General features: G+C 39.4%; 1 protein-coding gene across 1 annotated transcript in view; it reads left to right on the top strand.

Moving 5' to 3' along the window:
- Positions 1-23,926, top strand: part of LOC104538031 (BDNF/NT-3 growth factors receptor-like) — a 73,626-nt gene that overhangs the window by 28,337 nt on the left and 21,363 nt on the right. The window contains exons 7-10 of the mRNA XM_010181078.1: positions 695-994; positions 5,868-5,900; positions 10,503-10,603; positions 11,847-11,946. Coding sequence (XP_010179380.1) covers positions 695-994; positions 5,868-5,900; positions 10,503-10,603; positions 11,847-11,946 — 534 coding nt within the window. The remainder of the gene's footprint in view (positions 1-694; positions 995-5,867; positions 5,901-10,502; positions 10,604-11,846; positions 11,947-23,926) is intronic.

Here is a 23,926-nt window from a genome sequence, read left to right as displayed (position 1 = left end):
TGGATGCAGTTAAGAATAAATATCAAGGAAAATTTCCCAATAGTGAAATAATGGGCAAGGTGTTGGAATAATCTTCTGAGGGAAACAGAACAAGTCTGTAAACCTGAGGCATTTAGCAGGTTTGAGCAAGGAATGAGAAAATGTATAGTAGAAAAGAATCTTTCCCTGACAGAAGAATCCAGGGAATTAACTCATCTGTTTTGGCTTTGATTCTGTGAAGAAAATAATCTAAAAGTTTGGATTGATAGCTGAATATATTTTCAGTACTACTTGCTTTTGGCCAACTTTTAAATATTTTCAATGCTGTTGTGTTCCTTCAGCACTCCTCTGCACCGTTTTTTCAGCAGTGTAAAGCTAAAGTGTTTCTCCCCCACTTATCAGTAATCCAGTAACTGAACTTCTCGCAACTTGCAGGGTTTAACTGATTTAGCAGGTGTTCAGTCTTTGTCTGAAGCAAGTTGGTTTTGTTTCTTCCTAAAGAATGGCTTCATTTCAGTTGTGGGTACAGTACCCTAGGCAGAGCAGGTGGATTCTTGTGTGAGTATTCCTCCAAATAGGTATCATTTCTACTAATAACACACTTTTGTACTCATGAATGAAAAATACTTCCTTGATAACTTTGGATGAGCGTGGGAAGGGGAGGAAAGACATGTTCAGAATATTCTGATGTTCTTCACTCTTTTTTCCAATGTAGTTGCACCAAATATCACATTTATTGAATCTCCGACCCCGGACCACCACTGGTGTATTCCATTCACTGTGAAAGGGAACCCTAAGCCCACATTGCAGTGGTTCTATGAAGGGGCTATACTGAACGAGTCTGAATACATCTGTACTAAAATACATGTTATCAATCAAAGTGAATACCATGGCTGCCTTCAGCTGGACAATCCTACCCACCTGAATAATGGTGCTTACACATTACTGGCAAAGAATGAGTACGGAGAGGATGAAAAACGGGTTGATGCTCATTTCATGTCAGTGCCTGGAGATGGTGAGTCTAATATTTATTTTTTTTTTTTTATGTTAGCAGTTGCAAATTGGTGATAATGTGGAGACAGTGCTCCTGGCCAGTTTAACTGTTTTTGGAGGAAGCTTTTTGTATGCTTTTTTTTCCCCTCTCTGAATATATGTCTTCAAGATTAGTTGAAAAATAATGGGTTTTTTTTTTAGCATTTTCTTCTTATTTATTGCTTTTCAAGAGAGGCCGTGGTAGCGCTCTGTAAATCTTCACTTTGAGTAACCATCCTTGGTGCCAGCTAAGGCTAGTAAAAGGTTGCTGTTTCTTAAGTGTTTTCTCAACCCTGATTTTGGATCCTGGAAAGAACGAAGTTTCCATTTAGCCACTCTGTAAGTTTTCTACCCTGCATATCAGTGTAACAAAGCAGTGTATGCATGGACATGCGGTGCAGTCCAGTGAGTTGATGGTCATTTGTTGTTCAGGACACCAGAGGGAGCTGGAGAGAAAACAAATAACCCAGAGGCAGAATGGACAAGGTCTCAAGTCCTTACAGGCATTTCAGTTTCCAATTCTTGTTCGTTTCACTGGAGGTTAGGCACATACATGCCTAGGAATATCTGTGCTCAGGATGGTTGCTGTTGAATATTTACATCTTCAGATGCTTTAAAGGCACTGCCTGAGCTCATCTAAATGTTGTGTGAGCAGGCTCAAGGTGGACTAAGTCATTGAACTGCAGGGACTACTGTAAGGGACTGATGTTCATAATGATTTGGTCTTTTCCCACATCTTCAAAACTGTACGTCAAGTGACGGTAAGAGCAAGAAGGCATATGTGTATGCATGTTGTTATATGTGGAAAAGACTCTGAGTGGACCTTGTACAGCTGGAGTGGAAATAATTGCACAGTCATATCTGAAAAATGAGTATGTGTGTACCTTTGGCTTTTTAGCCATGGGATATAAATAGGTGCCTTCTTCTTTTGAAACAGTAATGTGCAATGCTAATGTTATCTGGCAGAAAAAAGAAGTGAATATTTAAATTCTCTTTCCTACATGGCAGTCTGCAGACAGTAAAAATACAGTCTGTATTTAATGTTTTTCCCTATCAGCTCAGCCTGCTGTACAGGTTAGAGATGGCAGATTTTTGCTTCCTCACCCTTAGAGTGGGAAGATCAAGAGCTGATACAGCCAGGGTTTAGTTACTCCTGCTGTCCTTGATGCTTCTCTCCTCCTTTTTCTCCGGAGTTCTTCCTTAAATAGACTCAGTACAGATACATGTCATGGTTTCATCTACTGGCATCCTCTAATACTGCATTGCAACGGTTCAGTAAAACAGTTCACCTCATAGACGTTCTGTGTCTAGTGGGAGTTCTCTTACACCCTGATTATTTAATATGATCCTGGCTTCATCTTCTTAACAGAGTAAAAATTCCTTTAATACATTTAGATGAATTTATAACATTTTTCTTTGATCCAGATCCCTTTTACTGTTCTGTTTTTTCTTTATGCTTCTACCCTGACACTGAACATGTCCCAGTTGTGGTCTTTTAAGTAAGTAAATAGAACTGTAGGTATCCTCTGAATTAGAAAGACCACATTATTTATTTGTTCAATCGTTTTTATACTCACAAGGAATATAAGTCTCCCAAGATAGTCTGTGCTGTGTTCTTTAAGCATTTCCCAAGCTCTGTGGTGGATTAAGCTTCACAAAAAGAGTACAGAGGAAACTGGACTATGTATAGACAGGATGTAATGGCATTAGAAGTGAGTTCATGCACAGTGGATGGCACCAAACCAGTCTTAAAAAAAAAAAAACAATAGGGGAAATTGCTTATCTACTTACCCTCCTCAATATTATTTCTATTTTTTTCCTGAAAGAATCATGGCATTGAGCTTTAGAAAACGTCACAACATTGTTGTCTCCTCCACTGAAGCTAGCCTAAAAGCAAATGTTAAAAAGCTAGATTCCTCTGTGCATTGTATTACCATTTTTGTTTTAAACTATTACTATTTAAAGCACTGTCAGGCTTTTTCAAACCCTTAAAAGGCTTCTTCAGTGCTGTCGTTACTGTGTAGTTTCTTCTTTTGGCCCACATATTGTACAATGAAGCATAAAGATTAAGGCCCACGCCCTCATATTATGTTCATTTCTATGCCTTCATGACTGAATTAAATACCAGCCTTGATGTTTCATGGGGTGGGGTATACTCACTGAGCTTTGAACTGATTCTCTGCTTATTGCATCACTTACGGGCAAATGCTCTGAAGGTAAAAACAAAAGAAAACAATAAAAACCCTCTCACTTACTATCCATCTGTCTATCTATATCAAATACAACCAACACTGAAGCATGTTTTATCATGAGCAGTGTAATATTGCACTTTCAAAGTTGCATGAAACATGATGAAGACATCATTTGTGCTAAGATTTCTCCCTTTCCAGCACGCTACTTAGAGAACATTCTTTACTGCTCTCAGGATGCAGGCATAAAGGAGAGGATACCATGTACCACAGTGGGATTTGGATTGAGTTAATGTTAACACAGTTAATGTTGTAAATTAAGACGTTGTTTTGAATATGAAGGCGTGGAAGAATGAATTTCATATTCCTTTAGCAAGATTTTTAATTAGCTTTAATCTGCTAGAGTTCTTGGATTACTGTGAAGCTGTTCTTACTCAGTATGACTTGATTATTTGAGACCACACTGCAGCAAACAGTAAGCAAGAAATGTTTGTGTTCTATTCTGGAGGCTGTTGTCATAGTAGATCCAAACCAGCTAATGAATTCTTATTATCAATAGTAAGTATTTTTAATTAAGCTTGTTTATCTACCAGCTCTCTACTCTAAAATTCAGCTGAAGGAATCCCAAGTCACATAGTATCTTGTCAAAGTAAAAGATTATATTAAATACACCTTAGAATAAGCATCTTGCTTGTGTGATTTAACAACATGGGACTGTTTTGCAGAAGTGTGTTTTTGGAGTGAGTCTTTTGTTGCTGCTTTATTTTGAAAATGTCAACGTTATAAAGAAAGAAACCAAGTGTAGTTGATGTAGGTGAGGTTGATGTAGTTGATGTAGGTGTAAGTGAAGTTTATAAAGGTGAGTGAATAGGATAAGTCTCTTCATAGTTTATTTACCAAACAATCTCTTCTAACAGGGATCAAAACAACAATGCTGTTCTGTGTTTGCCCTAGAAATAATTGTGTGTAAGCATGCAAAATTTCTGTGGTGAATTTTAATGTTAAAATAGCTTCAACTGATGTTTTGATGATTGAGTAGATAGGTTTTTATATAAGGAATACTAAAGGGAAATTTTGGTTTCATCCAGCATCTTGATTTGTGCAACTTCATTTGAAGTGGATATGACTTTCTAGTTTATATCCCTGGCAGCAATTGGGTGTTAATCTAATCTGATTACTTTATCCCAATTCCAGCAAACAGTTACAAAAATGTTGCCATTTTATTTAGGAATAAAGACCTGGGAAATTTTTGGGCTAAGTGGGGGTGGGGTTTTTTGTTTGCTTGGTTTTTTTTTCCCCTTCAGATTAAAGAAGGTAAATTAGAAATACTGCCTCTCAGCAGATGGATGTTTTATACTCGTAAAGCTGAACTTTTATGCACAGAAAACTCTGGACAAAAGTTGCTTGAGGACAGATAGTACAAGCTTTCTTCACGTGCTGTTTGTTTCTGCAGGTTGACATGACTGTTCTCATGGGATCCATTAACCTCTATCTCTGGATACAAGAATATCTTCAAATGCATTTTAAAATAAACCTAATTATCTGCTGCCATTCTGCAAATAGGTTGCAACTCTGTTTAGTGTTTTCAGCACATAAGCAGAAACAATGGTGTTCTGTTCATACTTCACAGTGGCTTTATGACAGTGCAATGCCACTGCTATGGATTTTCCTTATAATATTGTAAAGAGAATTACAATTTTTGAAGTTTGAGTCATTTTTAGATATTTTAACTATCTGTTAATTCTGTTTCCAAACAAAAAAAAAAAGTAAAAATATGAAAGAGATTATTAGGTGCCTACTATATAAGCTATGCTATAAATACATTTTAGACCAGAATGAATGAGTATGTTGAAATACAACACAAGTATCTTTCGAAGTGTGCGTGGTCTAATAGTATGCTAATTGCAGTGAGTGTTCTGTGCATTATACTCACATATGTGCTCAGCCTTACATATGTGCAGTAATTAGAAAAAGCTGCAAACTGGAACCAGCAAAATTTAGAGAAGTGTAGACTAGATGGTTATTCATTTGCTTGTGTAAAGCCTGGCTTCCAAGACATCTGACTCTTTTGGTAAGAGTTCTGTCTATGTATCAGCTGTGCAGCTGGCTTCTTGGAAGCATCCTTTTACAGAGCAATGAAATGGTGCTGCTTAGGTCATTGCTGTCTCTCGCCCTTAGCTTGCCAGCTCACAGCTAACCTGGTTTGCTCTTATGGTGATTTAATAACAAAATTTTTTGACAAGGTAAAAGTCAGTGATTATTAATTTTCACTGAAGTCTGGCCAGGCCAGGAAGAATTTTACCGTTGATTTTTCAACACGAATAGTTATTGTTGCACTTATTCCAGATATACATTAACAGTAGAAAGCAGACTTTTGCCTAGCTGGGAAACATGCCTGTCTTTGCCAGAGCTAGTGCCCTGTGCATTAGCTGTTTCACATGAACCAAAGTATTAACCTATGGGATAGCTCTAAAATGGTTGTAAATGTAATCTGATAAACAGTTACTGCAATATGTTGATGTTGCTTTGCATTTGTGTAGGTACTGATCATTGCTATTGCAAATAACATGTGAACTCTTAAAAACATTCCTAAAGAAACTCTTATTCTTCCAGCATTTGCAATCTATTTACAAAGGCTTTTTCTTTTTTTTTCTCCTCCATATACAGGTAGTGGCCCAATTGTGGATCCAGATGTTTATGGTATATATTTGATTTCCTTTTTCTTTTATTTTAATGATAGAAATGAAGGAACTGAAACCATTAAAAGATTGAATGTCAGGGTCAGTTAAATTGAAATGGTACATATTGTAACACAATTCTAAAAGGTACTTTATACCTTTGGTTCTTCTTCTGCCTTATATTACTTAAGATAAATGAGGGCAATATGTTGTTTTACTTACTCTGCTGCTTTTGATTCACGTTAGGAGAAGCATAAATCCACTGCTATGAATGGTTGCAGTTGATCCTGTAGGATGACAGCCATCTGATGTAGCTCATAGACATGAGATTTTGTGAACCTTTTGGAGGCATTTCTTGGAGGAAAGAGAGTTCATGGTTTCTCCTTATATAACTTATTTTTTCAAAGATAATTCCATACTTGTTTTGCTTCCAAAAATGTACCCCTAAATCCCACTTAAATGTGAGGTTGGCACAAGTAAGTTTTCCTGTAGGCAATTTATTTTGCTCTGTCTGCTCATTTATACCTTCCCTTAATCTCTCTTGCATAAGCAGACCATCAACTCAGTGATACCTGAGTCTGTGCCAGAAGATTTGATGACACAGTGTTCACATTACTTTTTCAGTTAGGTGAAATGTTTTGGTCCATACCTAGTGAAAGCCAGTGTGCACTAGAATAAACACTGCAAAATGAAGACCGACTGGCTAGTTTTACACAGTATTTCTGGTATACTTCCGGTGAGTAGGAGTCCATCCTAACCAACATACTCGAACATCCTTTAGCTTCCAGCCGAAGCTGGACTCTGTTTGGAATACTTTTTATTTGGATGAAATGGCCCATAACTCAGGTTTCCTTAAGCTGTTTTAAATGTTATTGCTTTGATTCCATTCCATGTCATTAAACTTTAGCAAATGTGCAATTGAAGCATCAATTTGGCTTTAACTGCTTAGAAATACTAAAGGATAGTTTCTCCTCTCTCTCTTTCCAAATTCTCTATTTTGAAGGGGCTGGGGGTGGGAAGGCGGTGATGGTTTGCCCAATTTGTTGTATATGTTGTATTATATAAGCTATACGCATGAAGACTTTGATTCTGAGCTGTTTGTCAAGGTCCTGGTGCCTTCTTTAACCATGTGAGTGCTGTACTTCCATGGGCTTGAGTAATTTTCTGCTGAGGTGGGCACTTCAAGTTGTGCTAGCGGTTCACAGCCTGAAAGATCTAGTCCTGATGAAAGCAGCCTTCATTTTTATTCTTGGCTTTTCTGTCTGCTGTTTGAAACTACTGTCTTTGATGTTTGTTTCAGTGACTCAGTGCTTGCTTTGAGAAACCCTTTGTAGTCCAGAGTGTTTCCCTAATTATTGCAAATTCACAAGTCCGTTTAGTGGGGTGAATAAATGAGTCTGGCTGGAAAGTCTAGGAACTGATACACTTCTTCAGAGAACCACTGCCTGTGTGGCTGAGAGTGGGACCCCTGGGATGAGCTCCCCTGGAGACTGAGTGGTTTTCATGACTTTTTTTCAGACCACTCTATGCTAACCTGTTTACCCAGAACTTAAATTATAATGGAAGGAAGATTTAAAGCACCACCCACCTCGCAGTCTTCCCTTTAAAATGCGTTTTTCAGAGCCCTGTGCTAATCATGTTGAAGGTGTGCCCAGTGTAACAGGTAAAGATGACAGCAGAGGATTTGATCCTGCTGCGCACTGGGACTAGCTATGTGTCAGTCTGTTGGCTATGGGTAAAGTTAGTGGGAGCTGCAAGGTACTTCCCTGCAAGTGTTGGCATGCCAGAGGGCTGGGGGCTCCCCATGGGGGTTCATCAGGGCAAGGCTTGACTTATCCTGCCACCCCAGCCAGGAGTGGGACAGCAAGGGAGCCCATGGGCAGCCACAGCTCCAGGCATCAGGCACTTCCCTGGCGCCTAGGCCAGGCCACGGGCCCACAGGTGGGCCTGGATCAGCAGAGCTCATGATGGGGCAGGACCAGGCTGTGAGAAGATGGAGGCAGAGACGATGTAGGGCAGGGGTCCCTGGCCTTCTTTTCCCCTCTATGCTTTTTCTAGCGTGGTAGTGAACATGAGAGAGACAACATGCCCCATGTCAGCCAAACCCCTGGAAGACAGTGCAGAGTGACCCCCCCTAGTGCCGGTGTGGCTGTGCTCTTGCCTGTATCCCAGCCACCATGCACCTTGTTTGTAAAACAGCTGCAAAATACTGCCTAGCCAAGGTTGCGATTCACCGCAGTTGGCATAGTGATGGGTAGTGGCTGCATGAGGTATGCAGCACTGAAGAACCTGGCCCTGAAGCGGTGCAAGTCCCACATAGCGTGAGTCAAGAGGCGTGACCCTGTCTGCATCAGAGTGCTTGGTGTCTATGTCAGGAATTCACAGTGAAATGAACAGGAATTTCTTTAACTAAGAATTGCCCTGTTTCGGCTGGATAGCTGTTGTGCATGTTTTCCTTGCCTGGCTCACCCATTTCAAGAGACTTTGAAGATTTGGCACTACTTCACATGCAAGTGCTTCACAGTTATACAGTGGGGTATGGCGACGCAACACCAGTTTAAAAGCATGGCCTATTTTGGTTCTTGCCCATTTTAATCTAAAAGTGCAGAGGATTCAGACCAGACCTGAAACACTCTGGAACAGTGCTCATTAACCCTTCAGGGTGTGACTTCCAGTAGCTTAGTACAGACATGAGCATAGACAGAACTGCAAATAGCATTGGCTTTTGCTCACCGCTATTTACAGGTTGAGTTAAGAGCAAGAAATTTCTCTCTTGAAAGTTTGTATTACAGAGCCAGAGCTGTGAAGAATCTGAAGATTTGTTTTATATATTTGTCTTACATATTTGTCTTATAAAGCTGCTATAAATACAAGGTTGGTCAAAACTGTCTCTGTGAAGATTTTCCCAGATAATTAGAAATGAAGCCAAATCTTGTAGGCTGAGATACTTGTTATAAAGTAGGCTCTCCCTGCAAATGAATGAAACAGTAGTCTTCTCCTTTGCTGTGGCAAAGCATGTAGTCATGGTGGCGGGTGGTCTGCACAGCACATTGTCTGAGCATCCAGGCTGCTTGCACAGGTGAGCCATTTAGGCAGAGTTTGTGCTGCCTGAACTAAGGAGTGCTGTTCGTTCACCTCTTGCTACTGTTCTAACCTTGCTGGATAGGAAGCTGTAGGCAGAGATGCAGTGCTGAGTCAGAGAATTCAGATGGTAAAAGACAAGGAAATTAAATTATGTTTCTCATGAAGAATCTGTATACTTAATACGTATTTTGGCTTGAAAGAGCCCTGTCCTTCAGTATGCATGGTGTAAAGCCAAAAAAGCATGAGCTGATTAGACAACCTGACTGTAGTGTCTGTAGCGCTGGTGCCAGAGGTAGCTGTGTATCTTTGTATACCAAAAAATCTGCAGCCTGCTGAGTGCTTTGCAGAAAGCAAATGTGTTCATGCATGCATGAATATCAAAAGCCCAGTGCAGCTTGTTGCTAGCATTGCTAGCTGAGCTTTCCAAAATGGACTTGGGAGCTAAAGAAGATAAATTCTGCAAAGGCACAGGCCCTCCCTGCCCTTGCTCAGCAGCAGTTCTGTAACTGAAAGAGTTCCTGCCTCTGTAGTGAGTGAGAGCTATGCTTTTGCACTCTGCTTTTTCAGATTCTCAGTTAAAATTTCATCTCTGGGCTTATGGCACTGATTTTAATCAAAATGTGTAAAGAAATAATTGAAAATTCAAATTGCAATGCTGGAGGTGCATTCTGTAATAGGTGCAGTTATTGCCCTTGTTTGTTTTTCATCTTCACGCATTACAGTTATAAAATTGAAACATTATGTATATTTCAAGATGTAACCATAAAATATATGCATTTTAAATTTTATTTTAATGCACTTTTCTCTAAGTTCATATGTGTATTACTTAATTCTTTTTACCTCATTTGAATAATTTGACTGGAAGTCATCATCTGTAAATATCTGTTTCATTTTAAAATAATTAATTAATCCATGTTCATTCTTTTTGATTGTTCTGGAGTCACCTTTGCAGATGTATCAGTGGAATTATTTTGATAAATCAGATTTATCCATAGCATCTCAGACACTTAATTTTTTAAAGGCTTACCTGTATGAGAGTTTATTTTGTGCACACAACAGTATTTTTATTATTTTTTTAAATGAAGTAAACAGCTATTTCACATTTGACAGTAATAAACTAGCTAAAATGACATCTGCCAAGTTCTTCTCATTTAAACAAAAATCCCCAAACAGATTTCTAAGCTGAACTAGAGAAGTTCAGTGTAGAGGGCAGTCTTTCATTTTTAATGGGAAGTCAGAAGCACATAAAAATAGCATTATGGATGGTGGTGGTATTTAGCTCTAGTTTTTTCCTGTAGAGATACACATTATGGTGTAGATCATGTCTCTTTTCAGTTTATCAGTCACAACACATTTGTTCGATTATCTGTTGTTGGCATCCCCCCCTCAAATGTTCCAGCGGTATCAGCAATTATGTATTGCTTCCAAAGAGCTCAGCAAGTTGTTAGTGGCCTTACTGTCTTATAGAACAGAAATAAAGACAAGCCTTTCCCCTTTAAGGTTATGAAATTGTAAAAGCAACCTTTTTTCCTTTCCTAAGAGTATGAAACCACACCTAATGATCTTGGAGACACCACAAATAACAGTAATCAAATAACTTCTACTGATGTTTCCAACAAAGAGAATGAAGATAGCATCACTGTAAGTATATACATTGTTTCCTGATCTGTAATCTTGGTGGACTCTCTGGCTATATAACTCAAAAAACTACAGAGACTGTAATAGCCCATGAGCTACCCAAACACCAGAGCTATTACTATGTTGTAATCAAAACTCAGAAAAAAGGGATAATAAGGAAAATCCATGCTACCCACTCTTGACTGCTCTTCATTTTTGAAAGAGTGAGTCACTTTTAAGTCCAAGTAAATTTGCCCAAGTAAAATTGCAAGTTATTTTGTTTCATGCTTTTCTGAGCAACCAACTGTATTTTTTGTATATATTACCCTAAGAGTTTGCTTCTAATTTTAACCAAGGAGAGCAATTCTTTATTTACAAAACAAAGGCATCCAAGATAATTTGTATATTTTTGTTTGAATTCTAGTGCTGGAGTCAACTCCTCCTTACAGAGAGGATGTGCTGCAATGAACTTTCAAATTCTATGTGTTTTTAAAACATTTCATGTAGGCTTTTGATTGAATAATTTGCAGTAGATTTTAGTATAAGTAGTTGAATTGGTGAGCCTCTTCCTCTGCTGCCTTTCCTCATGGTCTCCTGAACTGGCTTGTTGGAAACTGGTATTGGGTGACCAACCTGGTTGATATTGCTGTCACCCTGCATCAGTGACTCCATAAAGCAGCAGGCAGTGGAGAGCATATGCGTTCGTGGACCAAAGAGTGGACTATGAGTTGGGACCTTGCTGAAAAACTGGGAGGATCCCAGACAGCTCTGTCACTGAATGGCTAAACCTCTGGAAATCCTCTGGTCAATTCCCGCTGCTTAAAGCAGGGCCAGCGTGGTTGCTCAGGGCTGTGTCTACTCTGGTTTGATATCTCCAGAGATGGAGACTCCGCAGCCACTCCGGGCAACCTGTACCAGTGTGCAACCACCCTTACAGTGAAAGTGTTTTTCCTATGTGCTTTTCTTACTTTTTTTCTTGTAACATGCGTCTCTGCGGGGAGGAAAATGAATGATATGCACTCCCTTCTATATGCCTTGAATGTGTAAGATGTTGAAAAAGTTGTTCTCAGAGGTGTCTTTGTTCTGTGCAGGATAGAAGAAACCTCAACAAGTGGTTGTCTTCTGTACTTTTTGATCTGAGTGCAAATGTTTCCCAATTGAAATGAATTTCTTTACCTAACTGGGTTAATCTGAGTGTATGCTTAATGTCTCTGAAGGTAGTTTCTGAGAACAAAACAAGAAGGTCTCTTTGTGTCCTTTTTTTTAGGTGTATGTTGTGGTGGGAATTGCAGCACTGGTGTGCACTGGCTTAGTAATAATGCTCATTATCCTGAAGTTTGGAAGACACTCTAAGTTTGGGATGAAAGGTAAGCAGAACTGTTTTTTATACCTTGCAGAATTGTTGTGGGTTGTATGAGCTGATATTATAGGCTTCTGCGCCGAGAGCAGTCAAAATAACTAGATTAATTGCCATTACATTTAGAGTTTTGTTTATTCATCAGGTAAGTAAGGTCAAAGGCAGATGTAGATGGAATGTAGAATTTTGGATCAAACTCTTCTACTGCTCTTTTTTTTCTTATAACAAATCCCATTTCTTTCCCTTCTGCTGCAGAGTCCCCTGGAACACTTCCTGGAATAAGATATTACTTGAGTCAGTGTAGGTAGGAAGAAGATAGGAAATGACATTTATTCTGATATGAGTTTAATTAAAAAAAATGTTATGAGAATCTATGCTGTATTTCTTTCAGACCATACTATGATGTAACATTAAGGTAATAGATTAAAGGGGAGACAGTGGTAAGAGCAAAAGGTGCATTTGCAGTGGATCCTGTCATACTGGTACTTTCTGACAGGATGTATTTTATTGAGCTTATGTTTATATCTTGGGAAGTAGCAGCTGGAGAGAGTGGCAAGTGCGGATGTCCCTGTGGAAGAGGGAAATCTCGATTCGTCAGTCTATGTCTGGTGATGTGGGTGAAATTCTATTAAAAAAGAGAAAAATAAAAAAAAACCATTTGCCGTTTTGTTGGGAGGACTAGATGGTGCTTTGCTGTATGCTAAAGGAGATGAGCTTTTGTTCTTAAGATGTGTAGATGAGGGTCTGTGAAGCGAGTGTTAAGTAATTTTTTTGTAGACTCCTGTTAACCACATGTCCTTCCTCTCAGCTGTGCTTTTGACAGAGTACTACTTGAATGTCTATTTTGGTAACTCTTATTTGCTCTTGATTAGTGCTGTTTTCAAAGGTATCTACTGTATATTTTATATTTCTGTATTCTGTTTAGGGGGGAGTTCCTGGAACAAATGAGATTTGAGCAGAGCAAAAATGCAGTCAGTGCAGACTAGCTTGCTGGGATGGTAACTTTTTCTCTCCTCTTCTTCTAATATGACATAGTCTCTGTTTTTTGGGGTAGCATTAAAAGAGGACAGTAATTGTGAAATATCCTGAATAGCAACATGGAGCCAGCAGGATAGAGTTGCAGAGTTTGGTCCAAAGATTAGAAAAAACTTTCTGTGACTGAACAACAATTCAGCGTAAATTTTATTTGTGTCTGAAACTTTCTGACTTGCATTGAGTGAGGTGGAATGAAGTAGGTGGAAGCTAAATGAGAGCAACAATGAGAAGTGTCTGATGGCAGTTCTTTAATGCTGAATGCTTGTTAGGTTTTTCACAATTTGCATTTAATATTTCAACAAGACATTATTGGAGGAACTGGGAAGTAAACTATCCTGAGGGAGAGTGCACAAAGTTGCATTTTGTGTTTTAGCATGTTAGTTTACCTTCCAGGAAGCTCTTTACACGATGGTTGTTTTTTAGTATCTTCAGGTTCAACTTTTCTCACAAAAATAGTGCTGTTGCCTGATCAGTAACTTTGACCTCAGTACTTTTTTGTTGCAGAATTGTCCATGTAGATTTTATTTTAGTAGCAATACACTTCTGGGGAAATGACTATATGAAATTGTGAAGAGGCAGCAACCTCATATGTAGTGTTTATTTTGTTCTTTAAATTTGACCAGTGATGGTCAGGAAGATTAGTAGAATGAGTTCACAGTTCAGGTACACTCCTTCAAAAACTAATCACAGATGTGGTATGTGTGGTAGTGATTAATTGTCACTGAGCTACAAATAACTCTTGAATGTTTAGAAAGGACTGACATTAGAAAGCAGTGACCTTCAGCTGTCCCTGTAATGAACCTCAAGCTTCTCCAAAGTTTGCATTCACACGTGAGCTTCACAGTCTGGATCTATCCATAGTCCAAATTCCCAGAAACACCCTCTCCTTTTATCATCATCAGTGTTCCTGAATTTATATTAAAGCAATATCTAAAGACTTGAGATTAGAATACCATATTGATATGTAATGCTCAGATTAATAATAAAGTATTACCTGCTCTGAAAAGCTTGCAGCATAAATATATATAGAGAATTCATAAATGTAAATAAACAACCTGGAGTACCGAGTATGAGGAAAACAAGGCAGAGTTGAAGAGAATTTTTTTTACAGTCAGTATTGGTCAGTACAACACATTTAAAATATGTCTTGGAGATTCTGAATAAAAGAAAGAGTCCAGCACAGAGCCACAAAGATGATTGAGGGAGTGGAGCATCTTCCTTATGAGGAGCAGCTGAGGGATCTGAGTCTCTTTAGCTTGGAGGAGACTGAGGGGAGACCTCATTAATGTTTATAAATTTGTAAAGGGCGAGCGTCAGGAGGAAGGAGCCAGGCTCTTCTCAGTGGGAGCCAATGATAGGACAAGGGGCAATGAGAGCAAGCTGGAGCATAGGAGGTTCAATCCGAACATGAGGAAAAGCTTTTTTACTGTGAGGATGACAGAGCACTGGACCAGGCTGCCCAGAGAGGTTGTGGAGTCTCCTTCTCTGGAGACATTAAAAACCCACCTGGATGTGTTCCTGTGTGACCTAGTCTAGGTGATCCTGCTCTGGCAGGGGGGTTGGACTGGATGATTTTTAGAGGTCCCTTCCAACTCCTAATATTCTGTGATTCTTTGAAAACGATTAAGCCAGCAACCTGTGAAGTCCTTGAGTAATTTGCTATTGAATTTGACAACAGCAAAATTAGTCCCAGATTAGCATACAGTCATTGTGTTACGGTTGAGAATTTAATAAACAGTCTTAGTAGGGAAGGAATAAAATATCCAGATTACCACTGAAACTATTTGTAAAGATTAAAAAAATATTTTGTTCAAATCTTCTCCAAAATATTAATGAATAATTTGCATTCATAAGAAGGAACTTCATGAGTTACATCAGGAAGAAATGCACAAAAGGCTACACCATTTTTCTGTTTACTTTTGAGAACACAACATGGTCACCTCAGACACGCTGTCATTAAATGTCTCCTCACCCTTCTTCAGCAAGCAGTTTGGACAAAAAACAAAAACAAAAAATTAAAATTCAGCAACTGGAGGAGTCAAACTGGCACTCAGTGGTGTTTTTCATGTAATCGTGTACAAGAAAAAGTATTCCACTGAAAATCAGAAAAAGACGTGTAGACAGGCAATTAGCACTGTGTCCTGTAGGAAACGTCTGTCTAAGGGAGGAAATTCTCACCCCATTTGGGTCATGACAGGCATCTGCAGCTTCTTGAAGACATTGTTTTTTGCCTCATATTTTTAAATGCCAGTTTATCCCATCTTCTGCACGGGCATCATCTGCCTACTTCTCAGACTGTGTCCTTGCTGAGTCCGTCTGCACTTAAAGATCTTGAGCATGGTTGGAGTGTGGGACTGACAGTGCTAGCATCCCCAGAAGAGATGTGAAGCGGGTAGTTGTGGTTTAGCCAGCTGCATTAGAGCTGCCCATATCTGGAAGCACTACACTTGCTGAAGTGTCACAGAGACTGCCACAGGGCTTGTGTGCCCCTGTTCTCTTCTTTCCAGTATTGCACTGAGCAAAAAAGAGTCCAGTTTATGTGACAGGGAGCACCAGGTCCTTTGGGAGCTTCCCGTACTTTGACAGTGCTGATTGGTCTCTTACAAGGATCTGCTGAAGAGCTGTATAAAAATAACTTACTCTATGTTTTGGCTTCTCTCTTCATTTTGTGTATCTAAGGTGAGGGGATGACTTGGGATATGTTCATTTCACTCAGTTACCTCTCAAAAAGTAATGGGGAGACTTTATCGCTCTCTACAGCTTCCTGAAAGGAGGTTGTAGTGAGGTGAGTGTTGGTCTTTGCTCCCAAGAAACAAGCGAAAGGACAAGAAGAAATGGCCTCAAGTTTCACCAGAGAAGGGTTAGATTAGATATTAGGAAAAGTATCTTTACTGAAAGAGTCATCAAACACTTGGAACACGCCGCCCAGAGAAATGATGGAGTCACCATCCCTGGAGATGTTCAAAAAACGTGTAGATGTGGCACTTCAGGACGTGATTTAGTGGGCATGGTGGTGTTGGATTGACAGTTGGACTTGATGATCTTGGAGGTCTTTTCCAGCCTTAATGATTCTGTGATTCTGTGAAGTAGTAGTAATAGACTGTTTTTGCAGGTAAGGAGGACAAACAAAGCACTCATTCACTGCCAGTAACAAAATGAAAATGTTTTGTTTCTGGTATCCTGGATTTTGGTTGAAGTTGGGTTGTACTATACAAGCCAACTATTTTATTTCTTACTTTGCTTCTTTTCATGCAGTCTTTTAGAGCTAGGGGAAGTAGCAAGTTCTGATGATTAACTTTAGGAGCAGTAGTAGTACAGAATTGGTCTCTGTGCTAGAAGAGACTTAAAATAGGGTTTGTACAAAAAACAAATAGTGTTTTTTCTACTCTGTGGATGGACTCTCATGTTGTGCTAGACTCCCAGCCTTCCATTGCAAAATTCATCAGAGTACAGAGTTATATGTGTAACCGAAACATATTTCCCTCTATTTCTCTGCTTGTGTACATTTTTAAGCACCTTTTTATACAAGGTCTGTTGATAACAGCTTTGTATGAAAAGCTGCTTTTGGTTGCTTGAATCTGGATCTGAAGTTTTTAGACCCTTGCAAGATGCTGCAGCATAAATGGTGAAAGCTTCAGTTAATTTCTTAAATATCTTCATTACAATTTGTGGGTTGCTCTTATGAAACACCTTGGCTTGCTTCCTTGCTGGAGGATGTGAAAGTGCTTATGGTGGGAATTCACTGAGGGCTGCCAAGGCAGCTCTTATCATTTTGTGTGTATTTTTGACTCCATCTAGCCAACTTATGAAACTGAAAAGTAACAAGGAAACTGGAGTAGAGAGGGCAGAGAAGGTGTGTGAACTCCCTGAGAGGATTTGTGGAAGAATAATTCTAGTCCTGTTTTATTCTGTCTCCTGTGTTGAAAAATAAATATAGATGAACAGCTAGTTGCAGCATAACCAACCTCATATGCAATTTGCAAATGTTAATACAGCAGCATGCCACTAAGCATGAATGGAAGCATGGAGGAAACTGGGAGGGGGGGGTTGAACTGGATGATCTCCAGCAGTCCCTTCCAACCCCTGCTGTTCTGTGATTTTGTGAAGGAATTAACAAACATAATCTGACAGAAGTAGAAGGAAATGTATGTGTACTTAATCCATTTGGGGTGATAGTGGGTTTTTCTGAATGTTTGTGTGAGGTTTCTGTCAGTGCTTTGAGCTGTGTGCAGTAGTGGAAAGGTAAGAGAACAAAAGTCTGAAATTTCCATCGTAGTTAGGCAGTGCCAGCTATCTTCTCATGTCTATGAGTTTGGGCACCATGCTTTGAAAGGTGCTGCTTCTTCCTTGACTGCTTTCTGAACTACCTACCATGTCTAAAGATAAGTCCTGACAATGAATGCTTTGCACTTTTTGTGGTCTTTGAAGTCTCTGCGGTTTGGTGTACAGGAATTTGTTTTTCTTTGTGGGTTGATTTAAGAAAGAAAACTGACCCTTTTAGGACAAACATGCCAAAATACTACCTTTCCTTCAAGCACTTGCTAGCTGCTTGCCATCATTTTTGAGTGCAAGTTTAAAATTTGGACTATCAGGATGCTGTGCACTTTCACCAAGATGATTAAAAGTTATGAACACAGTCATGGATTTTGCCTGCCAAAGTCAAAACAGAGTATTTTCACCTACTTCTTGATAGTTTTTTTTCCATCAAGTGATATCTGTAAATTTTGTGCTGGGCCACAAACTTCCTTGAAAATTTTTTAATTAAAAGCATTAGTTATTCCAACAGGAGCACATTGATAGTTGAGGAATACTTTTTATTTCCTGCATGTCATTCATTATATTATCTTTGTTTGTAAACTCTTAGTACATTTTGAGCTTTTGTCCAAAAGTCTATACAGGAGAGGGCAACTTGTCTTCAGTTGCAGTATATTTCTCTGTAGTCTTACAGTGTTTTATTTTGGGTAAGAAAGACTGTCCAGCTGCATGATAAATGCCTCCTTACAAAGCAGTATTGACATTCTGACACAATGCGTTCAGGTTGACTTAGTCTTTAACTGTCATTTACCCAAGTAATCATATTTACATAACTTTAAATGTAGTGCTGTCCAGGTGAGAGTGTAGTGCTTTACTGTTCGGTCTGACCGTGACCATTTATTGAGGCTTTTGTATATTCTTTTGGATGTAACTTTAGGGCCATCTGTAGAAATCTTTTCTGTCTTATTTCTCTGTAAGTATATAGCAAATGTTCATTATATTCTCTGCTTTAATACATTTTACTTTACTCCACATTGTTGAGGGAGAGGGTTTCATTGCAAGGGACTTCAAAACAAACCCCGCTTCATTCACATTGATGATTGAAGAGTTCAGATTTTGGAGGGTTTAGGTGATTCTAAGCAAGTGGTTTGAGGTACTGATATGGGAAAAGAGAGAGCTCTTCTGTTTATTATTAACTCATGCATTATCACATCTTGCTTAATCAGTTGGATTGCTCATGGGCTAGGAAAACAATGAAATGCAGTTAGATGAGAAGAGCTTTTACTCCTTTTAGTTCTAAGCCAAATACAAAAGAAAAGTTGTGCATCTTCAGCTAAGACCTGCAGTTTGACAATTATGATCTAATGTTCAAATTGGTCTGCAATAAGCTTGCAGCGAGGGATTCCTGAACAATTTTGCCTTGTTTGCCTGATAATTAAGAAGATCAGTTTGTAGCTTGGGAGCATGGTTATTGCTTGACCTTCATCAACTTACTGAAATCCTGAGCTTCTTGAGTTTCTATTTGTACCTATAGAAGGCATTTTGTGCCATGTTGTACCTACCCAAATGCTGATTCTGTGGGCGTTGATCCTTTAGTGTCTTTAGAACATTTAATTATTTAGTCAATGAGCAGAATATAAAAGAGAGATTAATTCATGTGAGTCAGTGTTGTAAGATAAGATGTGGAAAAAAATGAATATGCTCCAATCTGCAGTATTTTTAGTGAGTAGACGTGTAAAAGCAATGATCATACTACTTATCTAAACCACACACAAGAAGCTATTTTTATTGTTTGACATTGACATTCCAGTCCCTGCAGTCATGAGCAGATCATACAAATTGTCTGTCTCAGGTGCATCACTTGTATAAAGGGGGCAGTAATATTTACTTATCACATGAACATTTGGAAGATAGAGTTGTTAATGCTTATAAGTACCTTACTCTAAAGAAGCAGATGACTATAAAGACTTCAAAGAATGAGATTTCTCATGAACTGATCTGTGGAAGTCATTCTGTGTAAAGGCTCTTACGAAAATCTTAAAATACTTAAGCCACCATTCTCATGTGTTTCAATAAAGAAACGAGGTGTCTCTTAACGCATTGTTCTGGGGCCATGTCACCTTATCAGAACATACTATTAGGGATTTCTAGCTTTCCATTGTTATTATTTATATAAAATAGGTCTCTAGGTCTCAGCTTTCTGCTTCTGTCTGCTACTAGTTCTTCTGACTTTGATCCTGAAGTGCAAGACACAAGAAAGGAATGTAGCTCTGTAGTAGGACAGCATGCCCCATATATAACACAGGTTTTAGGGAGAGATCTCAAATCTCAAGCTGGGGAATTTTTAATGATGAGATGGTGCGTTTGACTATGATCTCCTTTGGTTGCAGAATACATACTCAGTTGTAATGATTGAGGCAGAAAAGGGCTTATTTACTTGTTGAGAGCTTTTCATGATTCAAACTACTACACTGATAAATTTTATTAACATGGGAAGATTATCTGAGGCCTCATGTCTGCTACTAGTAAAATGTATGGAAAGCAAGTGTAAACAAGTACCTGTTGTATTCCGCACCACCCAACCCCCCCCCCAATCCCCCCCTCGCCTAAAATGAAGTATACAAGCAGGTGATGGCATGAATATACCGTATGTATGTGGTGTGCGTTAAGTGAGATGAACTGGAGAACTAGGGAGATGCTGTGTAGAGGACAGCTTAGAGAGAAATGGGAAGAGGCTGAAGAGAAATGAGACTAATAATGGATGCAGTTGAAATGAGGAGAGCTGAAAGTCACAGTTACCAGGGCTCTACCTTGATGTGAACCGAGGCTCACAGGAATAGCACAGCTCCTAGACACTGGTAATGGCAGAAGAGAAGAGTCAGTCTTAAGGGTGTAAAGTGCAGAGATCCAACCCTGTATTCAGTCTGTATCTGCATTTGCTTCACAAGTCTTCATTTTACAGAGACCAGAGTTTCTGTTTTAGTTTCTTTTATACAAGGGTTGAACACTTACGTGCTTTTATATGAACTTTTGCCTATATGCAGGTCATGTTGTTTTGTGAAGGTACTAGTTTGTGAGGGCAAATTATGGTTTAGCCCATGGAGAATTTTAGAGGACAATGAGACTAGACATAGAAGTATGAGAATGAGAGGAATGGGAGGTGGGTGTGAAGGTGGGTGATAATAATTAAAAGTTTACCTATAATCAGAGTGAAATCAGGCACAGAGATAGGATGGAAGAAGTATTCAGATATGAGGAGTGAATGGGAAGAAATAAAAGGAGAAAAGAATAGCAAAGCCAGCCTATGTTATTTGCTTATTTAAGCTTTGTTATGTTTTAAGCACCATTTACTACTAAGTACATATGTGCTTCATTTTGATCACCATTTGATGAAATGTTGAGGTTGGAGATGCTAGAAAACTAGATTCTAAAAACCAAGCAATTCTTAAACAACATATATGGACTATGAATAGTAGATAAATAGAAGGGATTCCTCGTAGGGATAAGATTGGTTGTATGATCTCCAGGTAGAAAAATAGGCTAATATGGTAGAGGCTGCCAGCAGTGATGCTGATAGAGGTTTCTCCTAGAGGCTGATACAGCTTGTGCTGACTTGTCACAGAACAGCTGAGGCTGGCAGTGGCTCGGAGAGTGTCTAGTCCAGCCCCCTGCTACTGCAGCTTGCTCAGGGCTGTGGCCAGCTATGATTAAGTATCTCAAAGGATGGAGAGTCCACAACCTTTCTTGAAATTTTCTCTGTTTCAGTTTGAGCCCATTGCTCCTTGTCCAATTGCTGGACATGTTGACTCACACTGCAGAGGAACAAAAAAAGGGGAAAATGAAGGTGGCATGTAGACAAAGACGCTGTCTGGGCTGTTCTGTGTTGCCTTTGAATACTGCCTTAATTGTGAAGACAAGGAAATACTGAAAGGTTATAGTAGAGTGCATGCTATTTACAGTACAGCAGCATCTTTTTCAGGGAAATTATTTGGCTCAGGTGTGTGAGTCTCGGTTGAATAACACCACTGGGAATTACAAGTATATGTTGCTTAGGACCTTGCTCCTCTCCTTTTGCAATACCTGTCGGATTTTATGTGAGTTTCCTTCCATTTACTTTCCTCAGGTTTCAAAGCCTGATGCACTCTGATCGAGCTGCACTGATTTCTGGTAACGGCTCTGCAGTTTCAACATTTCTTTTTCCTTTTTTTCCTGAGCTTGGGCCAAGCCCTGTGCCTGTCCTAGATAGTAGATAATTATTCTGCTACATAAAGTTCTGTTTCTAGATACCCGGCCATGTTAGCTACTTAGCAGATGCTGAGATTTTAGTACGGTTGGAGGGCCCGTTTTTTGTTTTGTTCCTGTAAAAACATTCATTCAGTATTGACTTTTGCACAACAGAGGAAGTTTTGCCATGAGCTGAGCACCTGGCTGGTGCAGGGTGCTGTGCCATAGCTCTCCTCACAGCTGTCATCATTCTGCTCCCTGCAGTTGTACCATGCCTTTTAAAGTAGCAAAAAGTGAAGACTGGTTTAAGTATGTTCCAGGCAAGTGTGCATGTCAGAAGAGCCCCACAAACAAATACTGCTCAGTGATTGTTTGTGATTTCTGAAGTTTTCTGATGCTTATTTGAACTTTTCCAAATCAGGCAAACTGCTTGTTCTTTCTTGTCTGATTTTGTGAAAAAACACAGGAGTAGCCTTTTAGCAACAGCTTCCTTTAATGCTTTTTAAGATACCTTAGTTTTGCTTGTTAAGTCTCATGGCATTACACTCTTTGGATCTGAATATTTGGAATAAACATAAAGAACACATTTTTTTCCAAGGTTTATGGCATTTCTTTTTTCAGAATGAACAAGAGGTGCTGTAAAGCTGTTGTCATAGCAATGCATTTGCTGCTTAGGAAGAAACCAGAAATGCAAAAGTTCACAGGAATGAAGAAGAATTAAGAGAAAAGGTAGCTAAGCTGTCTAGTAAAAGAAACACTTTAGGTGTTGTTTCAGTTCTGGGCAAAAGTTCGAATAAGATTGTTTTATTTGAATGAATGGGTCCTTTTTCACACACACCCCGGTGCATGTTTATTATCTCCCAGGGTATCTACAGCCTGGGAGCAGCTTTGTATGTTTGCTGTTGACACGGCCCCACCACTGCAGCCTGTGAATTCCCCAGGGTGTTTTCTTTATGGGTAGCTGAACACAGCTTTTCCAAGTGACTCATAGGTGCTCTCAGTTCTCTTCCTGGAGATACTGTACCTCCCCAGTGCTTCCTCATTGGTGCAGTGTAAGTGGCCTTTACAGCGGCCACTGTTTTAGCCTTTCACATTTATTTACTTAAAATCTTAGGGCTGTATTCAGTCCTTAACCTGGATGATAATCCAGTGTAAGGATCAGAATAATGTAAATAATGCCTTTTTTCCCCATTAATAATTATGAGGTAAATAGGAATGGTCTTCTCTGTTTCCAGGTAGCTTTTGTTGCTGCCCTCAAAGTCCATTTTCTTCTAACACCTGTTCTGTATCATACATAAAAATCAGAATTGCCTTTTTAAACAGGAGTCTCTCATTCTGTCTTTTTTGTCCTCTGCCCTGTTTTATCTCATTTAACACTGTTCACTTTGCCAGTACCAGAAACCAGGAAGATCTGATGGCACTTCCAGTATGGAAATGAGAAACCAGATCTAGCAAAATGAGATCAGTCTTGTTTATTTGAGATTTTTTTTTTTTTAATTAAGGTGGGGCTGGGAATCTTTCTGGTTTGTTCTGTTTGATTTTTTTGGAGTATCTTTAAAAAAGGCAGTGGGATGGGACCAATGTAACAGGGTCCTTTATACTGAAGTAAAGTGGACAAACTATTTAGTAACTATTATTTATTCTAGATCAGTTTTATTCCTAGTGTTAAAGGTTAGTGCCAGTGTTTCTTCAACTGCCCAGTGTAGCTGAATGCTTTGAAACACAAAGTGGAGTAATGCAAACATGCAATATATATATCTAAGAAGTCCTTCGTGTGTCCCTGATGGATAACTATTTGTTGTGAAGCTTCACTTCTTCCTGGCAGCTTGGCCAGCCAGTCTGACTGTGGTCCTTTTACCTCTGCCAGACCCTTTCCTTCTTGCCTGCTCTGAACATTGGTAGTATGATGATACAGAGCTGACACATCTGAGAACACAGACCTTTTCCCTCAGATCTGTTTTGGATTTTAAATGCAGCGTCCTCATGGAGTAACAGAAGGGAAGAGGATAGCCTACAGTTGTGGCACTGTAGCTCAGCAGGGCACAGTCTCTGCACTGCCACAGCTCCTACACAAAGGGTACGTGGAAGCTGGAAGAGTTCATTCGTAGCCCTTGTGCAGCGTGCCTGTGTTCATGATTTGCCTGAACATTTGACAGAGCTAGCCCCAGCAAGGAGACGTGCCCCTGTGTGGCCTTGTAAAGTAGGAGAGATTTTAACTTTGATTCTGCTCAGAAGACGTTGTCAGTAATTCAAACTTAGAGAGAAACACTCCTTAAAAATCAGTGAATTGAGTTACAGTAACCCTGTGTTTCACCTGGGAGCCCTCAGGCACAGGAGCTGGTAGCTGTAACTGAAATGTTTGTTACCCAAGGGCTTCTTATAATCTCAGGATTTGTGCCCTTTCAAAAAGTTGCATTTCTGTGATTTGCAGGAATAGGCAGCGGCTGAAATGTACTTGCACAGAAGTATTCCTTTTT

Source organism: Mesitornis unicolor, unplaced genomic scaffold (assembly GCF_000695765.1).
Source record: "Mesitornis unicolor isolate BGI_N332 unplaced genomic scaffold, ASM69576v1 scaffold28483, whole genome shotgun sequence".
NCBI classification, from domain to species: Eukaryota; Metazoa; Chordata; class Aves; order Mesitornithiformes; family Mesitornithidae; genus Mesitornis; species Mesitornis unicolor.
Note: the sequence above shows the minus strand (reverse complement) of the source record. Positions and strands in the feature narration are given on the sequence as shown.